The sequence below is a fragment of the Boleophthalmus pectinirostris genome, unplaced genomic scaffold (assembly GCF_026225935.1).
Source record: "Boleophthalmus pectinirostris isolate CB_2022bp ecotype Guang Dong unplaced genomic scaffold, ASM2622593v1 HiC_scaffold_6, whole genome shotgun sequence".
In the NCBI taxonomy this organism is placed as follows: domain Eukaryota; kingdom Metazoa; phylum Chordata; class Actinopteri; order Gobiiformes; family Gobiidae; genus Boleophthalmus; species Boleophthalmus pectinirostris.
The window spans coordinates 10,231,110-10,258,183 of NW_026571447.1; the positions used below are offsets into that span (position 1 = coordinate 10,231,110).

At 37.5% G+C, this 27,074-nt stretch overlaps 1 protein-coding gene across 2 annotated transcripts in view; it reads left to right on the forward strand.

Moving 5' to 3' along the window:
- The first annotated feature begins 730 nt into the window (after positions 1-730).
- The window catches only part of si:dkey-199f5.8 (beta-1,4-galactosyltransferase 3), a 36,008-nt gene continuing 9,664 nt past the window's right edge, over positions 731-27,074 (forward strand). Inside the window, exons 1-2 of one of the 2 annotated variants that reach the window (XM_020936139.2) lie at positions 731-851; positions 25,592-26,284. In XM_020936139.2, coding sequence (XP_020791798.1) covers positions 26,026-26,284 — 259 coding nt within the window. In that variant the 5' untranslated portion in view covers positions 731-851; positions 25,592-26,025. Of the gene's footprint in view, positions 852-1,747; positions 1,802-25,591; positions 26,285-27,074 lie in introns of those variants that run through there. The other variant, XM_020936143.2, reaches the window with a different exon arrangement.

Genomic DNA, 27,074 nt, shown 5'->3' on the forward strand with positions numbered 1-27,074 from the left:
ACAGGATTTGAGAAAAGTTTAATATGCCAGTTAGTCCTGCGCATTACGTACGTCACGACCAAATAGCAGCGACTGGTTAAATGAAAAAAAGTACAGAGTGAACGAATTCTAATGCTGTGAGATCAGACGGTATCTACAAAGTGAAACCGGCTGATGAATCTAGATCATGACAAGGAGACCCCCCCAAAAATCTCTTGTGACTCACCTGAGGGTCCTGACCCAGTCTTTGGGAAACATGATGTACACAGACTAATATTAAAGAGTTACTCAAACATCTCCCGGTATGTTTTTGGGGAGGTAACAACATTCTAATATAATCAAAAGCTCACAACAGTCAGTTCTGTATAATATAGGACCTTTAAAGTGTTGTTGTGATCATGGAGAGTAGTAGTCGACTCTTTTTCAAGCTGCACTGGGGGGGTCGTACAGTTACATAACAGCAATACATTAACCTTTCCTTCATAATGCTTGATCTAACCCTCGGATGCTACTCCAAACTGAGACTACGCTGATGTTAGAACACTATTCCCACCACGTCTCACATCTCATCACGGCCATGGCCTCGTTACTCCACCGTCGTATCGCTTTAAAGTGTGATCGCCTCTGATGTGGAGCTCGGGAGGCCTAATCAGTGCCATGAAAGCCCGTTCGGGGGGTTCCTTTGGGTGGGCGGAGGGAGGAGGGACCGCCCGCTCTGTAGTCTCACCCATTCGCTCAATAAAACTCCGCATATCACCCACGGCACCCTGCGCGTCCGCTCGGCTTCAACTTCAGACATATCGGCGACGCGGAGAGAGGCGGGCGCGGATTCGGCGTTTTCACGAAGCAAACGACTCCGGGGACGGCTCCAGGTACGGACGAAAAGCGGTGCAAAATGTGCAGATCACGGGGAGTTAAAAACAACAACGAGGAGCGGGAGTTAGCTTGTTAGCCAGACTGCTAAACCTGAAGGGCTGTTCTTACTGGCACAACCACAGCTGGATACGACCACTGGACTCCAAAGTAGCTCTATTGTTTCATATGTTGATTGGATTGCGTTGAAACTAAGTAAGAATAGTAATTTCACTGGCGAACGCTGTTTCATTGAGTAGTTAAACCCATTTACTCAAATAGTGTTAATGTTGTGAACAATAAGTAGCTAGCGATTACTGTGAAATTTCCTATAGAAGACGTTTTTACGCAAAACTATCCAATCGGTTTAGTCTATCTTTTCTTATTTTTATTATCAGATTAAACATGATTCTTAGTTAACCCTGTGAAGCAACTAAACTTACGCTAATTTCATTGTTTACGCGTCTAATATGGCTTTTTAGACTCAAAACAATCGCCAACTTCATTTAACCGCATCTACAGCAATGTTGGCTCAACCCACGTTGTTGTATTTTTTTTTGTTTGTTTTGTAAAATTTTCACTGGATCGATTTGCAAACTGCACTGCTAAACTTTTGTGAAGGGCACGTAACTATTAACTTGCACAGTTGGCTCCTGATGTAAGCTGCTCTGATGTCTGAAAAACGGAAAGTTATGCACCGTCCTGTGGTTCTTGCGTGATTTCTGCAGAATTAGTCGAGTTTCAGGTCGCTTTTGGGGGTGGAAGTTTGTGGGGGTAATGGTGGTGATCCCTGCCCCCGAACAAAGGAGGTGTGCATGGCGGTCTGGCTCTGGGTCCCATCCCCCCTCCCTGGGAACTGTCAAATTGTGTAGTATGGGCAGTGGATGGACTTTAGACTTTTTTTCCAGGGACCCCACGCCAATGTGTGCACTTTGAGACTAGACAGACACGTGGAACAGGATGTGATAAGGTAATGTGGGCAAAACTAACACTGAGATTTGTTAGTGAAAAAAAAAATTCTCTCTTTATATAAGTCATTTCCAATCTGCAGTCCAAAGATTGCGGTTCTAGAAAACACGTCTGGACTAAATTGTGTGAATTTTAATGATGAGATGATAGTTGAATTGCGTCTAAATATGTTACAATCTTTGCTGTTATTTAAAATCATTATTTACCAGACAGGCCATAAAAGACCATAACTTACCAGATGGAAGAATGATATGGGGTTGCCAACAAATCCAGGGGTAAAATCTGGGCAGCTCGGAAAGATCTAGCTTATCTGTTTTCGATATGGAGGCTCAGCTTGTTCAGTAGTAACTAAAATATCATGGGGGCCCGTCACATTTTAAAGCGACTGTACGTAAGGTTTAGATTTTAAAGTACATAGACATTACCTAGCTGTGTCCCCAGATAAGACATAGGCATGTTTAAATCTAATATAAATCTGTTACTGGTAACGATTGCAATGCTGATTTATTATGAAGTACAAAAACATTGGACATGATGACTAAGCTGTTTACTATAATGTTGTTTGCTCTCAAAATGATTATCAGAAAAGATATCATAATGAGCGTCACATGACTCTCTCAGTTGAGTTGCCAGTTTTAATGCTGAAATATGATCTCAGTGGTCACTACTGAAACTTCAGAACTTACAGCTAATCATTAGTCAGTGCTAGTGCAGGCTCTGCTTCTGAAGTGTGTGCTGTCCATATACTGAGAACGAGACAAGCTTGTATATGTCCTCCATAGACCTCTTACAATAATTACGATATCAACTTCTTGTGCAGTATATGAAAGATGGAACAATCATTTTTTTAGGGTCTATATAACTTTTTGTTATTTTTCAGTTCTTTGATCAGACTTGAGCTTGTTTGTGCCTAATAATGAGTCATAGAAATAACTTCTATGACTCATTATAGACACAAACTAACTCCTTAAGTGTTTCATTCTGCTATTTTTTACTGCAGCTCATGTTTTTTAACCATATTATACATTTAGAATATTTTTTGTTTTGTAATTCTACTTTAGAGTTTTTATGTGAGTTCCATAAAGGCTACATATAGTTCCTTTAAATGTATTGTGGATTGTTTTTGTAGCATCAGGAAGGTGCTCTATTCTAAAATAAAATAATACTGGTCTTTTTATTTTCTTTTAGTTATAATCACAGTTTTGTCTCTATTTGTGTAGCAGCTGCTTTGCAATGTAAATAGATTTATCTCCACTGATGCAAAAAAGATTATGGCCTTTTATTACCTGTTCCGTTTATTTTGTAATTGTGGGTATGGTCATTGTTGAAGGATTACACAGGCTCAAAATGGCCAGTGGAGTACTTACCAACTCGAGGAAATATTACATCATCATAGCTGTGTAGAAATTTTTGGTTACTTTTCCAGGAATTTTCTTTTCTTATGGTGCTGTGTTGTATCCTGGAAATCATTTTAAGTTCCACTCTTGAGGGTTTGTCAAAAGTCTTGCAAATCAGATACTAATCGATACGGAAACTATAGAAACTAGATACCCGTTTGAGCAAGTATCATTTCCAAAAGAGCCACATTCACAGGACAGAAATGAATGATCTTGAGCTGTATCAGAAAGTATTCAAGCACATAAATTGGTATACACTGTGGAACGTACCTGGACCACTGAACAATTACACAGATGGGAAAATAAAGGAAGTACTAGGATTTAATGTTGAAAAGTACACTCTGTTTTCTAAATAAAGAGTGTTTTTATTATCTGTAGTATGGGGATCAGTTCAGTTCAAAATGTTCAAAATGTAGAAGGCTTTTTGGCCACTGTCCCATTAGTTACTCCCTACAACTCCTGTGGTTAATCAATGACGTTTTCTCTTTTGGCATCACATTAGCTTCTCTCTGTGAGTACTTTTACGCTCCTCGGGGGTTTGTTATGGCTTTCACTGGGGAGCTAGCTACTCTGTGTACGTAGCGCGTCGTATTAGCCACTGTCCTCTTTGTTTTTAGCAGCACATGAACGTAGCCACGGAGACGGCATTATGAGCGAATGAAGGTACAGGCCCAGAGGAGGAGAGCGATCCATGTCTCCCTCCCTGTTCTGTCCCTCTCCCCCTCTCACCCAGCCCACTGTCCCGGCGGAGACAGGGCACGAGGGAGTAACCATAGAAACGTGTACCAGCTGCCCCGCCACAGCCAATTGCCTCTGCGGAGAGAGGGAGGGGTTGCCATGACGAAGAGGCTGGCACGCATCCTTTTCTCTGGGCATGTTTGCACAATATTTCATTGCCTGGGTCATGTTCTTTTCTGTTCTTAGGCAAATAAGCAGACTTAACATTGCACTAATAAGAAACCTGGTGTTCTTGGGTAATTGTAGTTTTGATTGACGAAGCTGATCAAACTTAAATTCCATCTGCTTAATTAATGGATTAACAGCTCTAGTTAAGTCATGTTATAATTAGGGGTGTGCATCAATATATTGCCAAGAGTATTTTTTTGTATATTTTACTTAATTATTTTGTGACACGGCTACAGTTTTGTTGCTTGTTCAGAGCAAGGAAACTCATTTATGCAACACATTTGACATTTTCACTGTTTTGATGATTTAAAATGGGTGTGTTTCATATGAACTTTGTAAAATCACTTCTTGTGCAAAGACTTTTAGTATCACAGCCATGATTTAGCCTTTATTTTTTACTGAACCGTATCGAATCGATTTGAAATGCATCATATCGTACCAAAAGTGCACTTTGTCGAGATATGTATTGTATCAGCAACTTCTTAATGATACCCAGCCCTAGTTATAATGTTACCTCCTCAAAAAAAAAAAACATGCCTGAAGTTGTATTTCATTCACACATTTTTGGGTAACCCTTTTTTATTAGTCTGTCTACTTTCCAAATCTCAAAATACTCTGTTCCACCTTGTGATATCGTGAATTGGTAGTTTTCATGTTAATGGCTATCTTTTACCTTTTGTTCAATAGAGATGGCCAATGCCAAGGCTCAAATTATCCAAATGATTCCAGGGAAGGTGTGTGGAGTTTAAAAAGACAGTGGAGCACTTAATGATTTGTGTGTGAAACAAAATAAAACTCCAGGTATTCAGCCTAGCCTGATTCATCAGCTGGTTTCACTTTGTGGAAACTGTCTGACCTTGCAGCGTTAAAATGAGTTTGCTCGACGGTAGGCGGGTACTTTTTTAATTTAACCAATCGCTGCTATTTGGTCATGACGTATGTAATGCGCCACTAACAGGGCTAACTGGTATATTAAGCTTTTCCCAAATCCCGTAGGAAGAAGGGCAATAACGTCTTTCCCCTTGGTAAAATTCACAAAACATTCTCTTTGTTCCGGCTTTAAATCCTCAATCTCGGGCACTGTTGCCAACATGTCTCTTCAATGATCAGTTGGTGTCCGGACTCACACTTCTGGGGTTCTTACAAATCGTCTAGTGTATTCCAATTCCTGAGCTACTCGCTAGAGAAAAATGAAATTGAGTGAATGCACAAGGTAGCGCCAGCCTGACTAGTGCAATACAGGTCCTTTTAAAGAAATCTTACATCTGTAGCGTTGGTACCTGTGGACCCAAAGACCCTGAACACATCAGTGACCACTGGACATGACTGAACCTATATATTGATTAAAACTCAATTAATGGCATATCCCCACCTCCATGGATACCAGACAGATGTGGTTAAATGGCTCCCTGTGCCTTTGGCCTCCGTGTTCTTGTGGAGGGGTTGCTGTGTTAAGTGCTGTTCGGATTGATTGGAGTCAAGGCCAAGTGCTTTATTAAGCCTTCGTCTTTGACTGTACATGGGTCAGATCCACACAATTTCTCATCCCTGTACTATGTTGAGGATTTTATTTTTATTACGTTGATGTTGTTAAAGTCATCGCTGAACGATTTAGTAAAAAATCTCTAATTACAATCGTTCTGAAAAGCATTATGATTATATTTGAGATTTGTGTTTAGGACTGTCACGATAACATAACAGATGAAGTAATATATTTTGGAGCTCATTTATTGTGTGTAGCTTTTCTTTGCAATAGTGAAGAGATTTTAGTTATTTTTGTTGTAATACAATAAGATTTGAACTGTAGAGCTGAAGGTGTTGTTTCTACGGCAAATTATTTGTTGTAAGGCCTTGTAATATTATCATATATTTAAAAAAATAATTTATTGGGATTATCCTGTTTTTAGAGTTATTGTGTCAGTGATGTAAAGTAGTTTCAACGTTATTGTTTTTCACAATAGTTCTCTTTATATATATTTTTCCATTTCCATCAATATATCGTGCTTTGAAATTTGCTGATGATAGAATTCAACTACTAAATGACTCAAATATAAAGTGACAATGTACAGCTCTAAACTACAGGACTAGCAGTTTTTTTATGTAGAATAAAAATTACACCCATTCAAATTGCTATTTCGATTGCAATTAAACTTGCAGCCCTGTTGTAAATGTCCAAAATATAATATTTGATTTGGGATGTAAAAGTTTTTAACAGTCAAGTCATGTGCTGTGAGAATACAAAAATCACATAATATTTAAAACTAGTTGAATTTTGATACTAGTTTTAGTTTGAGCAAATATCAATACAAGTACAAGGCTAGAATAAAATAAAATAAAGAAGATATAAACTAAGACATGGCTTGATCACAGTAGGTCAACAATACAATAAAATCAAAACAAAACACCCAAGTATAGTCCTTCAAAGCTGAATGTGATTATTGTTTCGATGATTTCTGGTCCATTTCCCTTTTAAGAACATTATCTTACTCTTTTGTTTACCCATGGCCGAAGGCTTTAGCCTTATTTACTCAAAGCAAAGCACATGACAATCTTGGTCACTCAACCATAACATGTTCTTTGTCCCCATACAATACTGCTGCAGTAGTTTACATAGACTGGCTGTATGGTCTAATAGAAAAGGTACACTACTACTATTTCAACCCTGGTATAATGTTACATGTCACTTTTTTTTTTTTTTTCAAAGAATTGACAAGATTTCTTAGTTGTTTTCTGAACTCAATGATTTAGTTTCCCGGTGGAGTACTTACACACTCCACTTAGGTTGTTGAAATATTTTTTTGAGTTCACATAATTTAAAAATCTATATTCAGCAACTTGTTTATAGGTACATTATGGAACTTTTCTGATGGACAATCCATGAGCTGTTTGTTTCTATGGATATGTCATTGCTCTGCCTGGAATGTTTCACAGTATGACTTTAAAAAGCTCTACCTTACATTTATTTAGTTATAGGTGGTTTTATGGCTCAAAAATACCTAGAAATTCAGGCATTCTGCCTGTGATCAGGGTTGCCTCTCCACAGATCTGATGTTTAACTTGGTCTGGTTTGGTAGAAAGGTTTAATACCATACTGCGAAACATTCCAGACAAAGCAATAACATTTCCATGGAGAAAAGTATTTGGCAGCTCCACCAACAGGAAAGTCACACAATTCACCTTGAATACTTTTCTGTGTACTAAATCATGAATGGAGCTTTGGATCAAACACCATTCAGATACATTTGCAAAAACTACCTTTAAGAATAAGCAAAACTGTGGTGAGACAATAAACTAATATATAAACATAAACTGCTAGGTCAATGGTATTATCAATATTATAAGACTACTTAATCTGTAGTAATCCTCATGTTCTTGTTACTTGCCATTACATTTACATTTCTTCCAGCTAGGGTTGTCAAAATATCTAAAATTGCATAATAATGAATATCAAAACTATGGTAATATAAAAATTCAACAAATTTTAGCAAGTATCAATACAAAAAAAATGTTTACAGGATAAAATTTGACCTTTTCTGTGCAACTTTGGGCCTTTTTCAGAACGGCAACATAAAGTTTTTTTTTTTTTTTTGTTGGAGTTGAATATTAATTACAAAAAATAATATTTTTATTATTTTGGTATTAACATCAGTATAGAGCAGTGTTTCTCAAACTGTGGTATGCGAGCTGCTTCAGGTGGATAGCTTTTCAGTTTGTGGGTTTGCCTAATCTGCAGTACATTTCATCCACTTTTTGCTCTCATTTGGATCATTTCTTGTTATGAACTACAGTAGAAATGATGTACTCATTATTTAGACCTGTTTTAGCCCTAGGTTAGAGTAGACCTGTACTTTTTTTTTGTTCTAGTGGGGGAGTTTTTGTTCTTTTTCTGTACTGTGATTAGATTTCACCTGAACAGGATCAAATAAACAACTGCTGTGACTCATTCTAGATGTATCCTCACTACTAAAGCATTTCATTCTGCTATTTATTCATTTTTTGCAACTAATGTTTTTTTATTTTTATTTTTAATTATATGGCATATTTAGAAGAGATGTTTGGTTATCTGTTGTCAGTGGGATACATTTCATAAGTTTCAGTATCATTGCTTATCGTCTATATTTTCCTCAGCAATAGAGCGTACTTCAAAATGTGTTTTCATGACGGGCCTAGGTTCAATCTGGAGTAGTTTAGATCTGGTTGTACTCTGCCAAATCATTTCTTTGGTTGTACTTTGTGTGAAATGTTGGAGAGCCACTGGTATAAAGTTTTGAACCTATTCGTTGTGATTGATTGATGTAGTGGCATCATGCTGGGTTTAGTTCTACATATTTCTCTTTTGGTGTTATGTTCAGCATGTCATATCATGGTGACACAATGTACTGTATTTTTTTTTTTTTCGGACTATAAGTTGCTTCTGACTATAAGTCGCTTCAGCCAAAAAATGTGTAATGAAGAAGAAAAAAACATAAGTCATAGGAAAGTTGCATTGCGCACCCTCCTGGTTACCGTGAAGCTGTGTTCTCCATCCCCGGTTTCCGCCAATCCCTCACAAGTTTCTCGCTCACCCCAAACTTTCTTTCTGCTGCTCGATTACCGTTCTCAGCTGATTATTTTTCTACTTGCAGCAGGACAGATGCTTTTTTTTGCAGGAGACATGCACAGTAAAGCATGAAGTGATAGTGGTCAAGTCTAAAGCACCCTCTTGCAGCTGTCAGTGTGAAAATTTTAATATACAAGTTGCACCGGAGTATAAGTATCGTAGGACCACCCAAACCATGAAAAAAGTAACTTATAGTCCAAAAAAATATGGTACACATTAGTAAACACAGACAAAAACTTTTAAGAGTCTGAAAACTGAAGAAATATACAGAATGGATTTAAACACATTTTCAGGAGCCTGTGATCAATACAATTCATGGTTTTGGTCAGTCGAGAGAGAGACTTGATGAGCTTTTAAGAGCACAAATTGGCTCACCTGTTGTAGTTCCAACCAAGTCAGCTCTTTTTCTGGTCAGACTGTTACAATAAAGATTAGTCTAATTTGAGCAGCAGACCTTCTAACAGAGTAGTGCTTTCTGTTAGCTTTACAACACCAGAGAATGTAGAGTACATCAGCTGCAAAGTATCAATTGTCTTTCAAAATCTACTATAAAATCAGGCTTAACAATGCACTTAACATCTAAATATAGCACATTAGTCATGGCATAGCCCAGTTTGATTGAGCATACATTATTTGTTGGTCTTGGATGTGGATTAATGTAATCCCTTCATTTCAGCTTCATTTATGCTGTAACTATAGACTGTAGCATGAACCTTTTTGTATGTTTCATTTTTCCAGGCCACCTACATCTCGAAGTGTGCTTTAATGGATAATATGAGTGGAGAGTGGCGCCTATCTCTCCAGCAGGCTTGACGTGGTGTTTTAATGCTGATGGTGATCTAATGCCTCATATAAAATCCTTGTTCTTATCCCCTTAATGCAAAACCATGCAAATCTCTGGGGATGAGCAGAAAGAAGGTATTTTACTCGCGATTTACTTGAGAATAGTTAAGGTCTATTTTTACGGTTTGCTGAAGTGTTATTTTGTATCCTGTAGCATGTATAAAGTAACTGTATATTCTGAGCTTGTATATGGTTTTCAAAATGGTAGTTACAAGCACCACCAAGTCTGGGCTCCCCGCGCCTTAATTTGCATATACAGGCCATTTACAAAACTTTCTCATTTTCAACAGATGGACAGGACATGCCTCATGTAAAAGCTCAGAACCTCTAAAATGAATTGCTTGTGCTGTGTCATGAGTATTCAAACAGAGTCCTTTTTAGGTTAAAACCAATTGTATTTTATCATTGAACTAGGACTCAGCTGTTAATGGAATTCATTCTGTTCATTTAGGTTTTTAACAATCAGAATTGAAAAAAATTTAAACTGAGGATTAAATTTCCTTCCTCTTCCTCGTTTTTATTGTAGTTTTCACATGTTATCTGTATATATGTATTTGTAACTGTTACTTCTATTTTGTTGACTTGTATCTGAAGCACTTTGGTCAGCTGAAGTTTTTTAAATGTGCTATATAAATAAACTTGAATTGAATTGAAATTTACTCCTGACTTTCTTACTTGCAAAGCAGGCTAATTGCGGTATTAAAATGACATTTCTATACAAATGTAATGGAAGGCAGTTTACGATTTCTCAAATAGCATAGGAATGAAAATGTGAAGAGCTTCCTTAATTTGAAAGATGAGCAGTCCATGCTCTCACTTGGATTAAAATCGATTAAAATCATAATTGTCCAGAGTGTCTAAAAAATAAAAAAAGAGAATTCTTTTTTTTTTTACATTATCACCCATCCCTACATGGAACCTGGCAACCCAAATGACTCGCAGCCTTTGATTTTGCATCACTGCTTATAAGTTTAGATTAAGTGTTGGCGTGTTTTCTTGGAACTTAAATACAGTTGGTAGTGTTTGAAGGACCTGGACAATCAGAGCTGATGCACTGCTTTAGTTGACAGAGGCTCCTATCTGGATGTGAAGTGCAGACGTGGCATGGTCTTATTGCGGCTGTATACTTCATGTGATGTGAAACAGCTGGGACTGGAATGTCAGGACCCATTTAAACGCCGCACACAGGAACAATGTCAGATCTGCTGTGGTCTATGTGGGGCTCATCTGTTGACTGTGTTGGAATGTGTATGTAAAATGACCTCCCCCCTCCCCCTGCCCCTCTCAATGTGCCCCTGTGTGAGTGTCATATGGGTTCAGTTCCTCTAGTCAGGTTTGAGCTTGCAGTATAGTAAGCATGTAATCTTTGGAAAAAAGTACATTTATTTAAATGTGGATTGTGTAAATTTACGTTGGAGGGTCCGTCACCTGCTTGATTCTCTGGGTAGGTCATGGCTCTGCCTGGAATTTTCCACATTACATTAAATAGCTCTACCGTACATTTACTCTATTACAGGTGGTTTTATTGCTGAAAATTTCTGAAAAACAGGCATTGTGACTGAGCGGGGTTGCCTCTCCACAGATCTGACCTGTAACTTGGTCTGATTTGGTCTCCATGAAGATTAGGGCTGGGTATCATTAAGAAGTTGCTGATATGATACATACCTCGATACAGTGCACTTCCGATTCGATACGATATATTTCAAATCAATTCAATACGGTTCAATAAAAAATAAAGGCTAAATTGTGGCTGTGAAAATAAGTCTTTGTTTAAACCGCTTCTTCATCAAAGTTCATATAAAAGAAACATTTAACTCATCAAAACAGTGAAAATGTCCAATGTGTCGCATTTGCGAGTTTCCTTCCTCTAAACAAACAACAAAACTGTTGCAGTAACAAAATAATGTAGTAAAATAAACCAAAAAATACTTCTGATATGATATATGAATACAGCAGCCCACGATATCGATACTGTATCATCACATTAACCGGTACGATATATTGGTATTTTGATATTTTTGCACAGCCCTAATGAAGATAGAAATGTTGAATACCATACTGTGAAACATTCCAGACAAACCAATAGTATTTCCATGGAGGAATGGATTTGACGAACTCTCCAACAGTAATGTTACATCCATTTCCTTTTAAAAGGTAAACTGTATAAGATTTAGATTTTAAAAATGTTATAAAATGTTTTCAGATATGAGGTAAACATCTTCAGGTCAAACATAGTTTTTACTGGTAAAGATTGTAATACTGATTTATTGTTAATTGTAAAAACATTGGACGTGATGCCAATGTTGTTTGTATTCTTGGTTTGTTAGTTTGTTTTGGATCAGAAATTGAAACTGGCACCCCAAATGTACCTCCCTGTAATTTTGCCAGTTTCAATGCGGAAATCAAGGTGGTTTTAGTGCTGTCACGATACTAAAATTTCACATGATCATGATTTACTCTTGATGTGGTACTAAGGAATGCTCAGTACTCTATAACAATAGTACTTGGTGATAATAAAAGTCACTCTCCATTTTAGATAGCATTAAATAATTGTACTTTTTTATATATTACCACACAGTTTTATGTGTCCTCCAGGTTCCATAGTAATTCATGGGCATATACTTGTCTCTGTGGTTTTATTTGTTTTGATACAGCTCAAGATCATGGGTCAGGTTCATTCCTGTGCTGTGGTTTTATAGCTCTAATACAGGCATTCTGACTGTGAGCAGGGTTGCCGCTCCACAGATCTGACTTATAACTTGGCCTGGTTTGGTCTCCTTGAAGATAGAAAGCCATATAGGGAATACCATTTGGGAAACATTCCAGACCAAGCAATAACATCTCCTTGGACAAAATTATTTGAAGGACCCTCCACCAGAAAAATTACACAATGCACCTTTTTTTTAGTTCCTAAACCATAAGAGCCTAGGCTGCGTACACTTCCTTTTTATTATAGTTGAGTTTAAAAATGTAAATGTGGTTGAACAAGCAGGCAGTTTAGTTCTGCTTATGAATCACTGTGACTTTTACCACTGTGGAAGACTTGGCGAAATCAAAATGTACGTTGCAGATGTTTAGTGCCCCGATCTGAACTTCACTGTGCTGACCGCCAAGTACATGTTCTCTATCAGGGTTTGGGAGGACTCCAGTGCCGTCTATACATCAGTGATCTCCAAAAATGAAGACAAACACACATGCATACACACAAAAATCTGTCAAAGACATTCGCGCATTTTTAGTTATTATGCATGTATAATTTGTTTGTCAGTTCCATTTGGTTTCTAATACGAGTCACCAGAAGAATGCACCCAAAATACTGTCTAATCTAATTTGCTAGTGATAGCACTGTAACTTGGTTAAGGTTACAAAAAAGAACCAACTAGTTAATTTCACTACATTGGTCCAGTTATCCCTTAGCCTGATTCATCAGCTGGTTTCACTTCGTAGAAACTGTCTGACTTTGCAGCATTAGAATTTGTTTGCTCGATGGTAGGCGGGTACTTTTTTCATTTAACCATTCGCTGCTATTTGGTTGTGACGTATGAAATGTGCCGCTAACGGGGCTAACTGGTATATTAAGCTTTTCCCAAATCCCCTAGGAAGAAGGGCAATAACGTCTTTCACCTTGATAAGATTCACAGAACTTACTCTTTGTTCCGGCTTTAAATCCTTGATATCGGGAATCGTTGCCAACACAGAATATATGGCTCTTCACTGACTGACTGGTGCCCGAACTCGCACTTCCGGGGTTTTTGCGAACCGTCTAGTGTGTTCCGATTCCTAACCTATGCTGGAGAGAAGCGAAATGGAGCGGAGGCACTAGGTAGCACCGGCCTGGCTAGTTATCCCTAACCTACCTTATTCCTAATATTTTCTAGGGATACTAAGATTTTTCTGTTTCAATACTGATTCTCATACTTTAGCTTTAGCTGCTGATACCCAATACCACGGCAGAGACTGAGAATAAAACTGCATAAGGTAAAAAACTATCCAAATGTGTTTTGTAACTACTAAACAGCTTTGTAAAAATAGGTTTAATGTTATGAGAAATTTTGGGCCAACATTAACTAGTAAATCGTCTTATTACACCAATTTACAGACCAAAATGGGACATCGACTGAACCGATGTCTTGAAAGCCGATATCTGATCCACCAAAATGTTCAGTATTTACCCCGATATCTTATAGCAGTTTTGTATCGGTGCATCCCTAATATTTACAGTAGTTTAAATGCTTTTCACAATTTTCAAAAACCCAGAACAGCGTATTGCCATCACGGTAAAGCAACAACAATTAGCTAATGACTAACAAATGGCATGCTACCAGCACACTTTATAATTCAGTCCAACTTTAATTTTACCAACACAAACTCTCCAAAGTGCTGCAAAGAATAGGCACAATATAAAAAAATATAAAAAATAAACAAATACAATACAGATGGGGCACAGCGAACTTATTTTGACCTCAAGAACTGTTTATACAATATGTCTCTACAGGGGCAAGACACTTTTTGCTCAAATATACAAAAAAGTCTACATGCAGGTCCTTCAAAGTTGGGGCTGAATATTAAATGAGGTGAGTTCTAACTTGATGCTTACAGCCTTCATAGCGTATTAATCTTTTAGGGAAGCTGTTTGACTCTTAACTGTTCACACTTGAGTTCGCACCTCTTTTTTTAGTTTTTTTACGTCCTTTCACTGTAGCTCTATAGTAAAAACGGCATTACTCATTACGATCATCATGGCTCTGAAGCAGGCACTAAAGGCCCATATTGCGCTATTTTTAATTTATGTTAAAATATTGTTTCCACATCAAAAACATACCTGGAGTTGTGTATGGAAACACTATGATAATTTCAGCCCTGGAATCTCTCTCAATCTGTAACCAATAAAAGTAGCTGTTAACTTGAAAACTACCTCTTCATGACCTGGAACAGAGCGTTCTGAGTTGGAGAGGTAGACAGACAAATAATAAAGGGTTGCTCAAACGTGCGCAACTCCAAGTACGCTTTTGAAGAGGTAACAACATTATAACCTGACCTACTCTTGCGTAATATAGGACCTTTAAATACACTAGCGTTATTCTTATATCAGTGTACCCCTCTGCTCGGGCTCTGAGGCACTGTGCCCTCTGTTCATTCATGTGTGTGGTACGTGTTCGTGGACAGCACAGATGTAATATTAATGCTCCCGGGGGACGCAGGCACAATGTCCTGTTTTAAAACGCACACGGCCGGGCATAAAGGCAGCGGGCAAGAGAGGGGTCAAGGCATTCTCCTGGCGTTTTGAGCACAGACTCTTTTCGTTAAAGGGCCTGTACCAGATTTTTTTTTTATTGTATTTGAGCAAACGTTGTCTTGCCCATAGACTGTATGAAGAAGCAGACCAAAAGAGTGTCGCCCATAGTGTTCGGCTCTAGTCAAATGAAGCTCATTGAGGCTGATTAGAGGGTGAATTTGGAGCAAGGTCTATACTAGCAATAGGAATTGAAAAATGGTGACAGGAGCAGCTACAGAATGTGTTTTTTTTTTTTATTTTTTTTTTTTATTTTTTTAAGCGCACCCATGTTCATTTCCTATTTGTATTGCAGCGCCTAGTGGGTTAGCTATGTCCATTTACAGTCAGTGCTCTTGCCCCAATACAGATATACTTTATAAGGACTCCTGAGGTGAAAATAACCGTACTGTGTGCTATCTGCATCTAATTAGTAATGGTTGTGTGATAGTCAGGAAGTGCACATTGGCATGCTACAAATTGGCGTTATTGACACTGCAACACTCCCCTCTCGTTTTGGAGTGTTGTGAAGCTGATATGAAAATGTGTTATGTTGCTGTTATTTAACTCGGAACAGCCCTGTATATACCGTATTTTCCGGACTAGAAGTCTCTCTCCGGAGTATAACTTGCACCAGCCAAAAAAATGCTTAATGAAGAAGAAAAAACAGAAGTCGCACTTTTTGGTGGAAATTAATTTTTATAATATCAGATATCAGGAACCGACATTTCATCTTGAAAACCAAGTTACAGTAATACCAAGAGAATAGAGAACTACAGGCTGAATAGGCGTTTGGTATGTTAATGTAACATATGAACAGTTATTCAGATAACTATAGCATAAAAAATATAACATGACAAGTTTACCAAACTCTCCATCTCACTCCAAATCACTAAATCCATTGAATTCTTCATCCTCGTCACTTCCAACAGAGTGCCGCTGCCTCTTCTGCGTAGCTGTCATCAGACTTGGCATCAATTCCAGTTAGAATTATTCTGGCATTTCTGAATCCTGACGGGATGGTTTCGGTTGTCACTGAATTCCAGGCTTTGTCGATCCAGCCAATTACTTCCAGGAAAGTTACATTGTGCACCCTCCTAGTTACCGTGAGGCTGTGTTCTCCATTCCCGCTTTCCGCCAGACCAGTTTCTCACTACTCCAGACTTTCTTTCTGCTGCTTGATTACCATTTTCGGCTGCATATTTCACTTCTTGCAACAGGACAGCAGCTTTTTCTGCAGGAGACATGTGCAGAAAACTAACACACAAGCCTAGAGCACCCTCTCGTGGCTGTCAGTCTGAAAATATTAAAACATAGGTCGCACCAGAGTATAAGTTGCAGGACCATGAAAAAGTGTGACTTATAGTCCGAAAAATACAGTAAGCAAAAAAAGCCCAAACATTCTGAGACTTTTCGTTCCAACTACAACCAGGAAATAGTCTTTATTATATCAATTCATAAGTCCAATCAGGATATCTGCTGAATCCAATATCTGATCCAGCAAATATTTCAGTATTGGTGCTGATATCCAGTACCAGTATTGGAACAGTGTATCCCTATTTAATATATTAAAGGTACAATGTGTAACTTTTCTGGTGGAGAGTCTGGCATCTTCTTGCCTCCATAGAGATGTTGTTGCTTTGTCTAGAATGTCCCGGTGTGGCATTAAATGCATTCATGTTGCAATTACTGAATAATATGTTTTTTTTTTTAAATGGACTTAATAACTTGCATGCTTACTATAAGTGGTCTCGCCTCTCCACAGATCTGACATGTAACTTGGTCCGATGGCATCACCTGCTGTCTCCGTAGAGATACATAAGCGTAATGCAATATTATACAGTGGAACATTCCAGGTAACATCTCCATGGAGGGAAGCTGGTGACGGACGCTCCACCAGGAAAGTTACAGTGCATAGGCCTGTAATGATAACAGATTTTGCTGGACAATTAATTGACCAAAGAAATAATTGCAATAAACATTTTGAGACCATTTTCAACTAATGTAATGAAAAAGGAATAAAAATGCAAATACACGCTTTCAAAGATCAATAAACTTTCTAAAAATGCATTTAACAGAGGAACTGCAAGACAACCAAAAACAATAGGCCTAATAAAATAGACGTGTTAACATAAGAATATCCAAATGTAATGTAGTCTTATAGCAAGGACGTGTTAAAAAAAATGCACTTGAATAAACCATTGTTGAACCAAACACAACTAGACAATAAATAAAATGGATTATTAAGTCTCTGTAACAAAATTTCCCTTAAAAGTTATTTTAGTCATTGAGTTGCATTGGAATATTGAGCCTCATCATTTTGGTCTTGAAGTGTTCGTATTAACCTGCCCTACAGGATCCTGTTTGGATATGATGGAGCTGCTGTCCTGGCTGGTATCGTATCAGTATCGTATCAGTGTCTTGTGGGATTTCAGTGGATTTCGGGCTCTCCCAGGGGCTAGTTCTGTCGCTCGGGTATGGGTGTATGTTGGCTGCTGAAGTTTGAGCCATTTCTTGTCGATGTTTGCATGCTCTCTACATTTGACACATGTGGCTGTTGTGACGTATCCCACTCAATCGTGCTGATTTGACATCGTGACTTGTTTTGTCATAAGGCAATGAACTGTTTTGGTGCTCTGACGGCGGCGCTAGCTTGTGTTGTGGCGTCATATTAACCGCACAGACAGCGGTGCTTTCTGCACTTAGGCTGTGCGCGCACCCGCTGTGTTGATAGTCTACGCTGACACATTCAAGCATCATTACGCTAAGGATTCAGTAGAGAGCAATAGAAGCCTGAAATTCAATCTCTTTCGTAGAGAGCAAGAGAGACGAGGAAAACAAGCATGCAAATAGAAATTAGAAAAGTTATTGGGCATGTTAAAAGTTGTTGTATGATTTTATTGATTATTATTACAGGCCTAAAAATGCACCTTTAAAACATCTCAGTAATGTCTATCACAACACCTCACAGCCATATTGCATAGTGTCATCTTTTCCAATATTGTTCAGCCCTAGTAGATCTGAGAAGAGGAAGGATATTGCAGCAGTGTAGTGAAAAGCACATGTTGTTCACAGACTCTTGGCCTCTTTCCATTCCCCCTCCTTTCCCCTCCCCTTCTCTGTTCAGTCCCACACATTTGACTAAAGCCTGGCTCCTCTTTCAAATGAACAATTTGTCTGAAAAGAAAGAGGAACAGTGTGGTGGAACTATTTTGGTATAACTGACTCAGACAATTTTGCTCTTGCGTTGCAAGCGTTCATATTTTGAAATGACTGCATAAATGGCCCATGATCCTTTGCTTTGTTTCAGGTTGAAGTACGTGGACAAATGATGCAATGGTCTTTTGGAAAATGCCAGTTGCTCAAACCACTTTTCAGGGTAATTATTATGTAAGGATAGCAAGACCTTGAAAGTACAAATGTGCCAGTATTTTTCTTTTTCTTTTTCATTTTGAGCCAAAACAAATCAGATTTTTGCCAATTCATTTTAAAATCCATAGCAAGGCCAACAAATTTGTGCAACTAACCTTTCTGGTGGAGAATCTACCACCTGCTTGTTTCTATGAGGATGTTATAGTTTTGTTTGGACTGCCCTGATATGGCATTAAACGTATCCATCTTGTATTTACTCAATTGCATGGGTTTTTACTGACCTAGAAACGTGCATTCTTGCTATGAGTGGGCTTGCCTTTCCACGAATCTGACATGTAACTTGGCTGTGTGGTGTTACCTGCTGTTTCTGTAGAGATAAACAATTGTAATGCCGTACAATCCAGGTCACATCTCCATGGAGAGAAACAGGTGATGGACCCTCACAGTGAACCTTTTTAAGAAAAAAAAAAAAGACAAACAAAACTTTTCACTTTTGTAAAAAATAATAACAAAATGCATTTTACTGGAATAAAAAATCGTTGGTTACGCCATTGGTTTGTGTAACATCCTGCTGTATACCATGGGCTTCATTCTGACTCATTAATCTGTTCAGAAGGGGCGCACACGAAATGGTAAAGTACACAAACACATTTATACCAGTCTATGTGGTCTTATACTTGTTTTGATAAAGTTAATGGTCATTCTAAACCTATTCAAAAATCCTCTGAATGTGTCTTTTTTTTTTTTTATACTTGCTCAAATGAGTATCTAGCTTTGATACTAGTGTTACTATCAATGATCAGTGATGATTTTCAATACTTTTAGCAGCCCATTCTTTACATATTTTGTCTTGGCAAATATGGTGTAGTATTTACAAAGACAAAATATGTAAAAATGTATTTCTCTTTTGTATTTTTGGTATACTATGAGACTTTTTTACTATGAGATTTTTGCCCCATAATAAATAGCCAACAGTTTCTGTCTTTCTGCAAATACGCTAAATATGATCTTCTTTCTATCTCGGTTTTACTCTTTCCACTCTCTGACACGGGCATGAAATATGTGTAGGTTTAGTGCCACAGTCTTGCACACGCTCCTTTCTGCGTATTCCCCGTGCCGTCCTGGAGTGGAGGTCTTTTCTCTGGGATTAAATCATGATCTTTTATAAACCATATTGGTAATCTATGTGGCATTATACTGGCCCTGCAAAGTGAGAGGAGGTCAGGTTGCCATCTGCTCTAATCCACAGATGAAAATGATCTGTGATGTGGTCAAGACTTTGTGATCCATGTGTCCAGATAGAGCTATTGTATCCTGGAATAGGAAATACTCCCTTCATTCTGCTTCAGCCACACAAATTTGTCCTCCAAATGTGTATAGCTGTTCTGTATGTGTGCATTGTGTAACTTTTCTGGTGGAGGTCAGTCACTGCTTGTTTCTATGGTGATGTCATTGCTCTGCCTGGAATATTATATATATTACATATTATATTATACACAGTATGACATTAAACAGCTTGTTACCTTGCATATATTCAATTACAGGTGGTTTATAGGTCAAAAATATCTAGAAAAACAGGTATTCTGGCCGCCGTCGCCTTTCCACAGATCTGATCTGTAACTTAGCCTGGTTTGTTCTCCATGAAGATGGAATAGGTTTAATAAATAGGTTTAATGCCATATTCTGAAACATTCCAGACAAAGTAATAACATTTCCATAGAGAAAAGCATTTGATGGACTCTCCACTAGAAAAGTTACACAATGCATCTTGAAATGGGCCTTGGATGCTTCCATCTGTCTTATCAGGCCTAGTACAGGTCATCCAACAAAAGGCTGCATCACAAGGGCATTGTTTACATGTCAGTTAAGAAATATTGGCAGGATTATTTAGAATAAACACACAATTTTCACCTCCCTAATGAATTGACATATCTAACAATATCTGACAAATCTAACTCTTTAACTCTTCACCATCAAAGATTTAGAATTTGCATGTAAAGAGGCATGCCATTACAGTTCTTGTAATGTGTGAGCAAGAGTGCCATATAACTATTTTGGGAAAACTGACTCATCTGTTAAAACAATTACCTAGATGGCCCATGATCCTCTGCTTTGTTTCAGTTTAAACCACAGACTGTATAAAGACGAAGTCACCCATAGTGTTGCACTGCTCAAATGAAGCTCACGATGCTATTGGTTACAGGGGAGCATTTGGTGCCAGATCTATATTATAAATAAAACTTTAAAGGAGAAAATAGTGAAACACCAGGAACATGTAGAGCAGGTTAATACGAACATTTTAAGTTCCAAAATGATGAGACTCACTACAGCAGTTACAGAGAGAGGGACCACAATATTCCAATATAAGTCAATGGGAGCCAAGGTCACTAGGAGGTGGAAGAGCCCGCATGTGAACTTCCTATTTGGAAAGCGGCGGCTAGGGTTAGATGTTATCTATGTCCATTTATATATACAGATTATGCTTTAAACCACATGAATAAATGATGCAATGAAATGGTTTCTTTTGGAAATGAAACTACTTTTCAGGATAATATTTAAGGATAACAAGACCTAAGTATTGGCCACTATGGATATTTTATTTATTTTTTTGCGCCGATACAGATATCTGATATTTGCCGATACCAATATCTTGTTTAAAATCCATAGCAAGGCCCACAAATTAACTTTTTACTTTTTAAAATACGATAACAAAATGTATTTTACTGGAATATAAAAAGCAGTTTGTTACATCATTGGTTTGTGTTGTGTTCAGCCACACAAATTTCTCCGCCAAATCTTGCGTACACACGGGTGTAGCGGTTCTGCTCTGTGTTTTTAAATGGGCCTTTATTCAGGCTTTTTCGGTCTTATCAGGCTTAGTACAGGTCATCCAACATAAAGGCTGTCTCAGAAGGGCTTTGTTTACATGTTTATATTGGCAGATTTTTTTAGGAAACACACACACAGTTACACACACTAAACCATTTAAAGGGCCCATATTACATTGTTTTCTGATTTAATATAATCCTCATCACAAGCATACTTGGAGTTGTGTTTTGTTTCATTCACACATGTTTAACACACAAATCTCGCATATTTAGGCTGCATTCTTCTAAAACTGAAACATGCTTTTTGACCTTGTGATGTTAAGTAGTAATACAGGAAATGCTCCACTGTGTATTTAAACTCTCTACACCTTCACTAGAATCATTTGGAAATTCCAGAGCTGAAATTATCCAATGTCTACTGAACAAAGGGTAAAATATAGCTGTTAACTTAAAAACTACCACTGCATGACATCCCAAGCAATTTGAGCTGAAGGGTTACTCAAATATGTGCAAATGAAACAAAACAACTCCATGTATGTTTTTGAGAAGGTAATAACATTAGAACACGGCTTAAAGCTCACTAATCAATTTTGTGTAATATAGGACCTTTTAAAAACAATTTTCACGTCCCTAATGCATTTTCCGGTACATCAGGAAAATCTACATCTAATTACTTGGTTGACTTTAGCCTGAAAGATTTAGATTTGCATTGATTTTGCATGTAACTTGAATTTTCTGTTATTCTAGTTAAAAAGGCATAGCAGCACAGTTTTAATGTGGGCTTTTTTTTTTTTTGCAGCTGCTGTTTGGCCTATATTGAGTTTCATGATGCATTGCGCAACTTTTCTAGTGGAGGGTCCATCACCTGCATGTCTCCATGGAGATGCTATCGCTTTGTCTAGAATGTTGTACTGTATAGATTAAACCTATCTATCTCAAGGTGAACTACTACTACTACCTGACGACTACTAGACTACTGCTACCCTACTGCTACTACTACTTGACCACTACTAGACTACTACTACTCGACTACTACTACTGCTGACTACTACTACTGACCTGTAATGTAGATCAGATCTGACCTACATTACAGGTCAGATCTGTGGAACGGCAACCTTATTTACAGAGTGTATATGTATAGAGAGTGTATTTTTGGGCAGTAAAAACACCCATAATGAATAAATGCTATATGGATACCAATATCTGGATACCATGGAACATTCCAGGAAAAGCAATAACACAGCAATATTATAATAATAATAATGCAGGACACTCAAAGCTGCTTTTAAAGAACAAATATTAAAACGGTATTAAAAACAAATAATATAGGAATCAAATTACGCAGATCTCAAAATTACCAGAGGTGCCAGTATTCCTTGAGGACACTATCCATGATCCTCTTGAAGGTGGTCATGGGTGCAGATGCCTTCAAAGCATGGATGAAACTCTTAAACCCCTCATGTTCTTGTAAAAGAGACTATGACTTGACTGGTGAGACTGACTGTGGAGTGACGATGTTGTATCTATGGGCAAGAGGCTTCACCCATCTGGGCTGTATGAATGTTTTAATGCTGGTTTATGCTCACTGAGCCGCAAACTGGTTGTAAAGCACAGATCTGTAGACTGTACTGAGGAGATGAATAATTAACTTAATCTTAGAGACTTTGTCCTGAGAAAAGCATAAAATAACTGCCCTGTAATAATGTTACTTTACAATTACGATTTTTTTTTTATTTATGTTGACTTAAAACTGTACAATTCCTACATTTAACACAAAAATCTTCAAATATCAAAAGCTCAAACGCTGCTTCAAATTACATGGATTGGCTGTAAACCTCTTGATTAAGATGGCGTCTAATATTGATAATTGATAATTAAAGTGTCTTAAATAATCTTGGATTACAAGCATAGCCCTACTAAGACTCAAGTCGTGTTGATTAGGCCAGTCATGAGCGGACTTAAAAAAAAAAAAAAAAAAAAAAAAACCCGAACATGAGCTGCAATAAATAAACAGCAGAAAGAAACACTTGAAAGTTCACAGTTCATAATTCAACCTTTTACGTCTTAAATCTTATCATATAGAAAAAAAACAACAACCTTTCAAGTCAATCTAGTATTTATTGTGACAGGTCTAGTGTTAGCAGTTGTTAGCAGCTAAACAAACACGGAAAAAGCTTGTTTTTAGTGTTTGCTTTCACACTGCTCACATGGTTCAGTCTCGTCCTTCTAATTTGCTTTCAGGTTAGTTTAGGTTCAAGCATCAGACGCTGTAAAACAGCACAGACTAGTATATACTGCTGCAATTTGAATGTTGCTCAGCTCCCTTAGCATACCCTCAAAGCGCAGCAACACTTGTACTAACAGCTTTAGCATTAGTAGTACTGCGTGGGGGTATGCAAAAATATTCAAATATCAATATATCGTGAGACAGTATCTGTATCATGGACTGCTGTATTGATATTGCCAAGAGTATTTTTTTGGTATCATTTTAATCATTTTAGCTTGTTTTTTTGAGTGATTGCACTACAATGTTGTTGCTTATTTAGTAGAAGGATTTTGTTTATGCAGTAGACCTAATATATTCACTGTTTTGATGATTAAAGGTCCTGTATTATGCCAAATTAACTCCTGTGACTCCTGTATGCCGTGTTTTAATGTAAAAAAACATCAAATTGACATTTTTTTTGTTTCATTCACACATGTTTGAGTTATGTTGTATTTGTCTGTCTACATTTCCAAAGCTTTAAATGCTCTGTTCCACCTTGTGATGTCATGTAACGGCAGTTTTCAAGTTAACACCTACCTTTTAACTTTGGTTCAGAAAAGACTTCAAAAGACTGCAAGAATTCCAGGGCTGAAGTGATCTTAATGATTCTAGTGAAGGTGTGTGGAGTTTAAAAACACAGTGGAGCACTTCCTGTATTACACATGACATCACAAGGTGGAAGAGTGTATTCCGTTTGAGAGAAGAACTCAGCCTAAATATGGGTTTGTGCATTAAACACATGTGAACGAAACAAAACACAACTCCAGGTGTGTTTGTGTTGAGGAAATGATAATATGGGCCCTTTTGAAATTGACCTATTTCATGTTAACTTTGCACAAACAGTCCTTTAACAAAGAAATATTGTTGCTAAAATGTATTTTGGATCTTAAAAAACAGCATATCATGTGCAATGTATTGATTATTGTATGTATTGCCATATTGTGATTATATCGTATCGTGAATCGTGTATTGAATAGTAAAATAAAATGTGTAGTAAAATATACCAAAAAATACTCTTGGCGATATATCAATACAGCAGCCCACAATGTCTGTACTGTATCAACACATTAAAAGATACAATTTATGGCTATTTCGATATTTTTGTACACCCCTAGTTGTAGTAGTAGTATTATTGGTGGTGGTAGTAGTGGTAGTAATTCTCTGCAGGCGTCTCTCAGCACTCCTCCTCCGCTCACAGTAAATCAGGATTAGGATTAACCGTCTGAGGCTGGCTACTTTTAACAAGAACTAATTGATTTATGACTAAGAGACCATTTGACACCAGAGCTCACCACAGTACAGCAGTGGTGTCAAAGTGTGTATGACAGATTGTTATGATTCTCTTTATCATTATTTTTATTTTATTTTTTGGCATTATACCTATTGTAAATATAAATTCTAGTTTTACACCAACCAAGAAGACATTTAAGAAGAAAAGTTGAAAAATATGGTACATTTCTAGAAGTGGAGAGATCTTAAACATGCTGATGACGACACACTAGGGAGAAGCTAGCTCATAAATACCTAGAAAAACGGGCATTGTCAGTGTTGCCATTCCACAGATCTGACATGTCATTTAGACTGGTTTGGTCTCCATGAAGATTGAAAGGTTTAATACAATACTGTGAAAAATTCCAGACAAAGAAATAACATCTCCATGGAGAAAAGTATTTGACAGACCCTCCACCAGAAAAGTTACACAATGCACCTTTAAGTTACACATCTTTGACTTAGACAAACTTTTTTGATTTGGACAGAGCAGCTCACACAGCACAATATATTATAATGACACAGAGCAAAGATATAAATGGTAATAATACATTCAAAATAAGTAGCAAAAATAACAAGAGACTGGTATCAAATAAATAAGGCATAATTATATAAATTTATATACATGTAAAAATTAAATATAGAAATACATAGTAGTAGTACAAATATCTCTCAGTTTTATACAAGAGGTTGTAAGGAGAAACGGCGCAAAGTGCAAATAACTGACATGACTTGGTTGTTGTACAGTTGTATGACGTATCTCAGAGTGATTTCGTTGGCTCTGTTTCCAGGAAGTTATTAGTCTTTTTTTTTTTTTTTTTTTTTTTTTTTTAATTGCTTCCTATTAGCATACTTTGAAGCAGCCAGTGTCATCTGCCCCGGGCCCTGATTAGTGAGAGACTATCCAACTGCCACGTTAAGTACCCTGTAAACAAACTGTTAATTTGCACACAATCGCTCATTGTTTGTGGAAGATTCGCTGAGTCAACAGATTTCCGTCAATGTAACCACCCCCTTTTTTTTCTTTGTGTTTTCCAGGCTCATCATACCAGACATTCTTACTACTAGAGCTATGGAAGAACTACTCCAACCTGCTCCTCCGCTGACTGCAATAATATGATGCGACAGTAGTTTCAAAACCCCTTTTTCAGTCTGATCACCCCTGCCCCCAACTCGCTCACTCCCAGCCCTCTGCGCATATGTTTACCTTTTGTCATGGCGACTGTTGACGTAGCAGCAGATCCCTCCCCCAAGAGAAAACATGGCGGAGGGCAGAAGGCAACATAAAGCTCACAAAGCAACCGTTGCTTTACATGGAAAGACAATGAAGTCAATACAAATGCATGGATCCTTTGCCGGGTGAAACTGCATAATGCGGGACGGACATAGCAGACTACAAGTGCCTTTTCGTTGCATGTCTAATCAATTAAGTTAATTAAGAAAAGTTGGAGGAGCGGCCATTCTGCGCCACCATGTTAAGCTTCCAGTCAAAATGGCGCTACTTCTTCATGTTCTTGGGCATTCAGTTGGTTGTGATGGCGCTGCTGTCTCGCGAGGGATACCAAAAACGGGTGAATTACTTTATCCGAATCTTCCGTAAACCCGAGCATGGTCGCAATAATTCGGGGCTGGTCCTGGGAGGAGACGTCTACGCCAACCTCACGCACCTGCCCAAACCCCACCCACACAGAGATGACATGCCCTACTGCCCGCTCAAGTCTCCCCTTATAGGTAAGTAATTTTTATGTCTTTAAACGTGCACTGCAGACAAATTTTAGTGGACCTCCTTCACTTGTCTCTATGCAGGTGGAAAAATCTTTAATTTTGATTTTAGTACGACAAGTATTGCAATTTACATGTACATTTTAGTTTTAATAATAGAATGCTCAAAGTTAATATTTTAAACACGTCCAGGAGAATTGTCATAAATACAAAAATTTCACACTTGATTCATTTGATAATGTCTTTTTGTCAACACTAATGGAGACAATGTTTGTGATTTTAAATAATTAGATTCACATATAACAAGGTGGGGACACAAATTATGAGGCACAAAGCTTTCGCCAATGAAGATAGTAGTGTCTAGATGGGAATAAAGTGTCATCTATGCTAAAATGTATCAATAAAACAATTATTGCGTCTTGATTTATATAAAATATACACACATAAAAATAAAGATATATAAATAAACTTGCCCTAAAACATCAACAAACCAGAAATCTGCAAGACTCAATTTTAAATCACTTTATCATGTTGTTTACAAATGACTTTATTGTGAACTCTCGTCAAGGCTAGAACTAGTTCTCTGTTAATCATTTGTTATAGTAAATAACTGTAAACTGTTATCTTAAGCAGTATATAAGTATATAAGCAAATATTGAACTATAATTGAAAATCTCCAGAATGTTGAAATGTTGTGTTTTAGTTTCAGTAACAGTATTAAAGTTCATGGCAAAAGGAGAAATTCAATTTGTCAACTATACAAATGTTTATTTGGTCGAATACATTTCACAGTTCATCC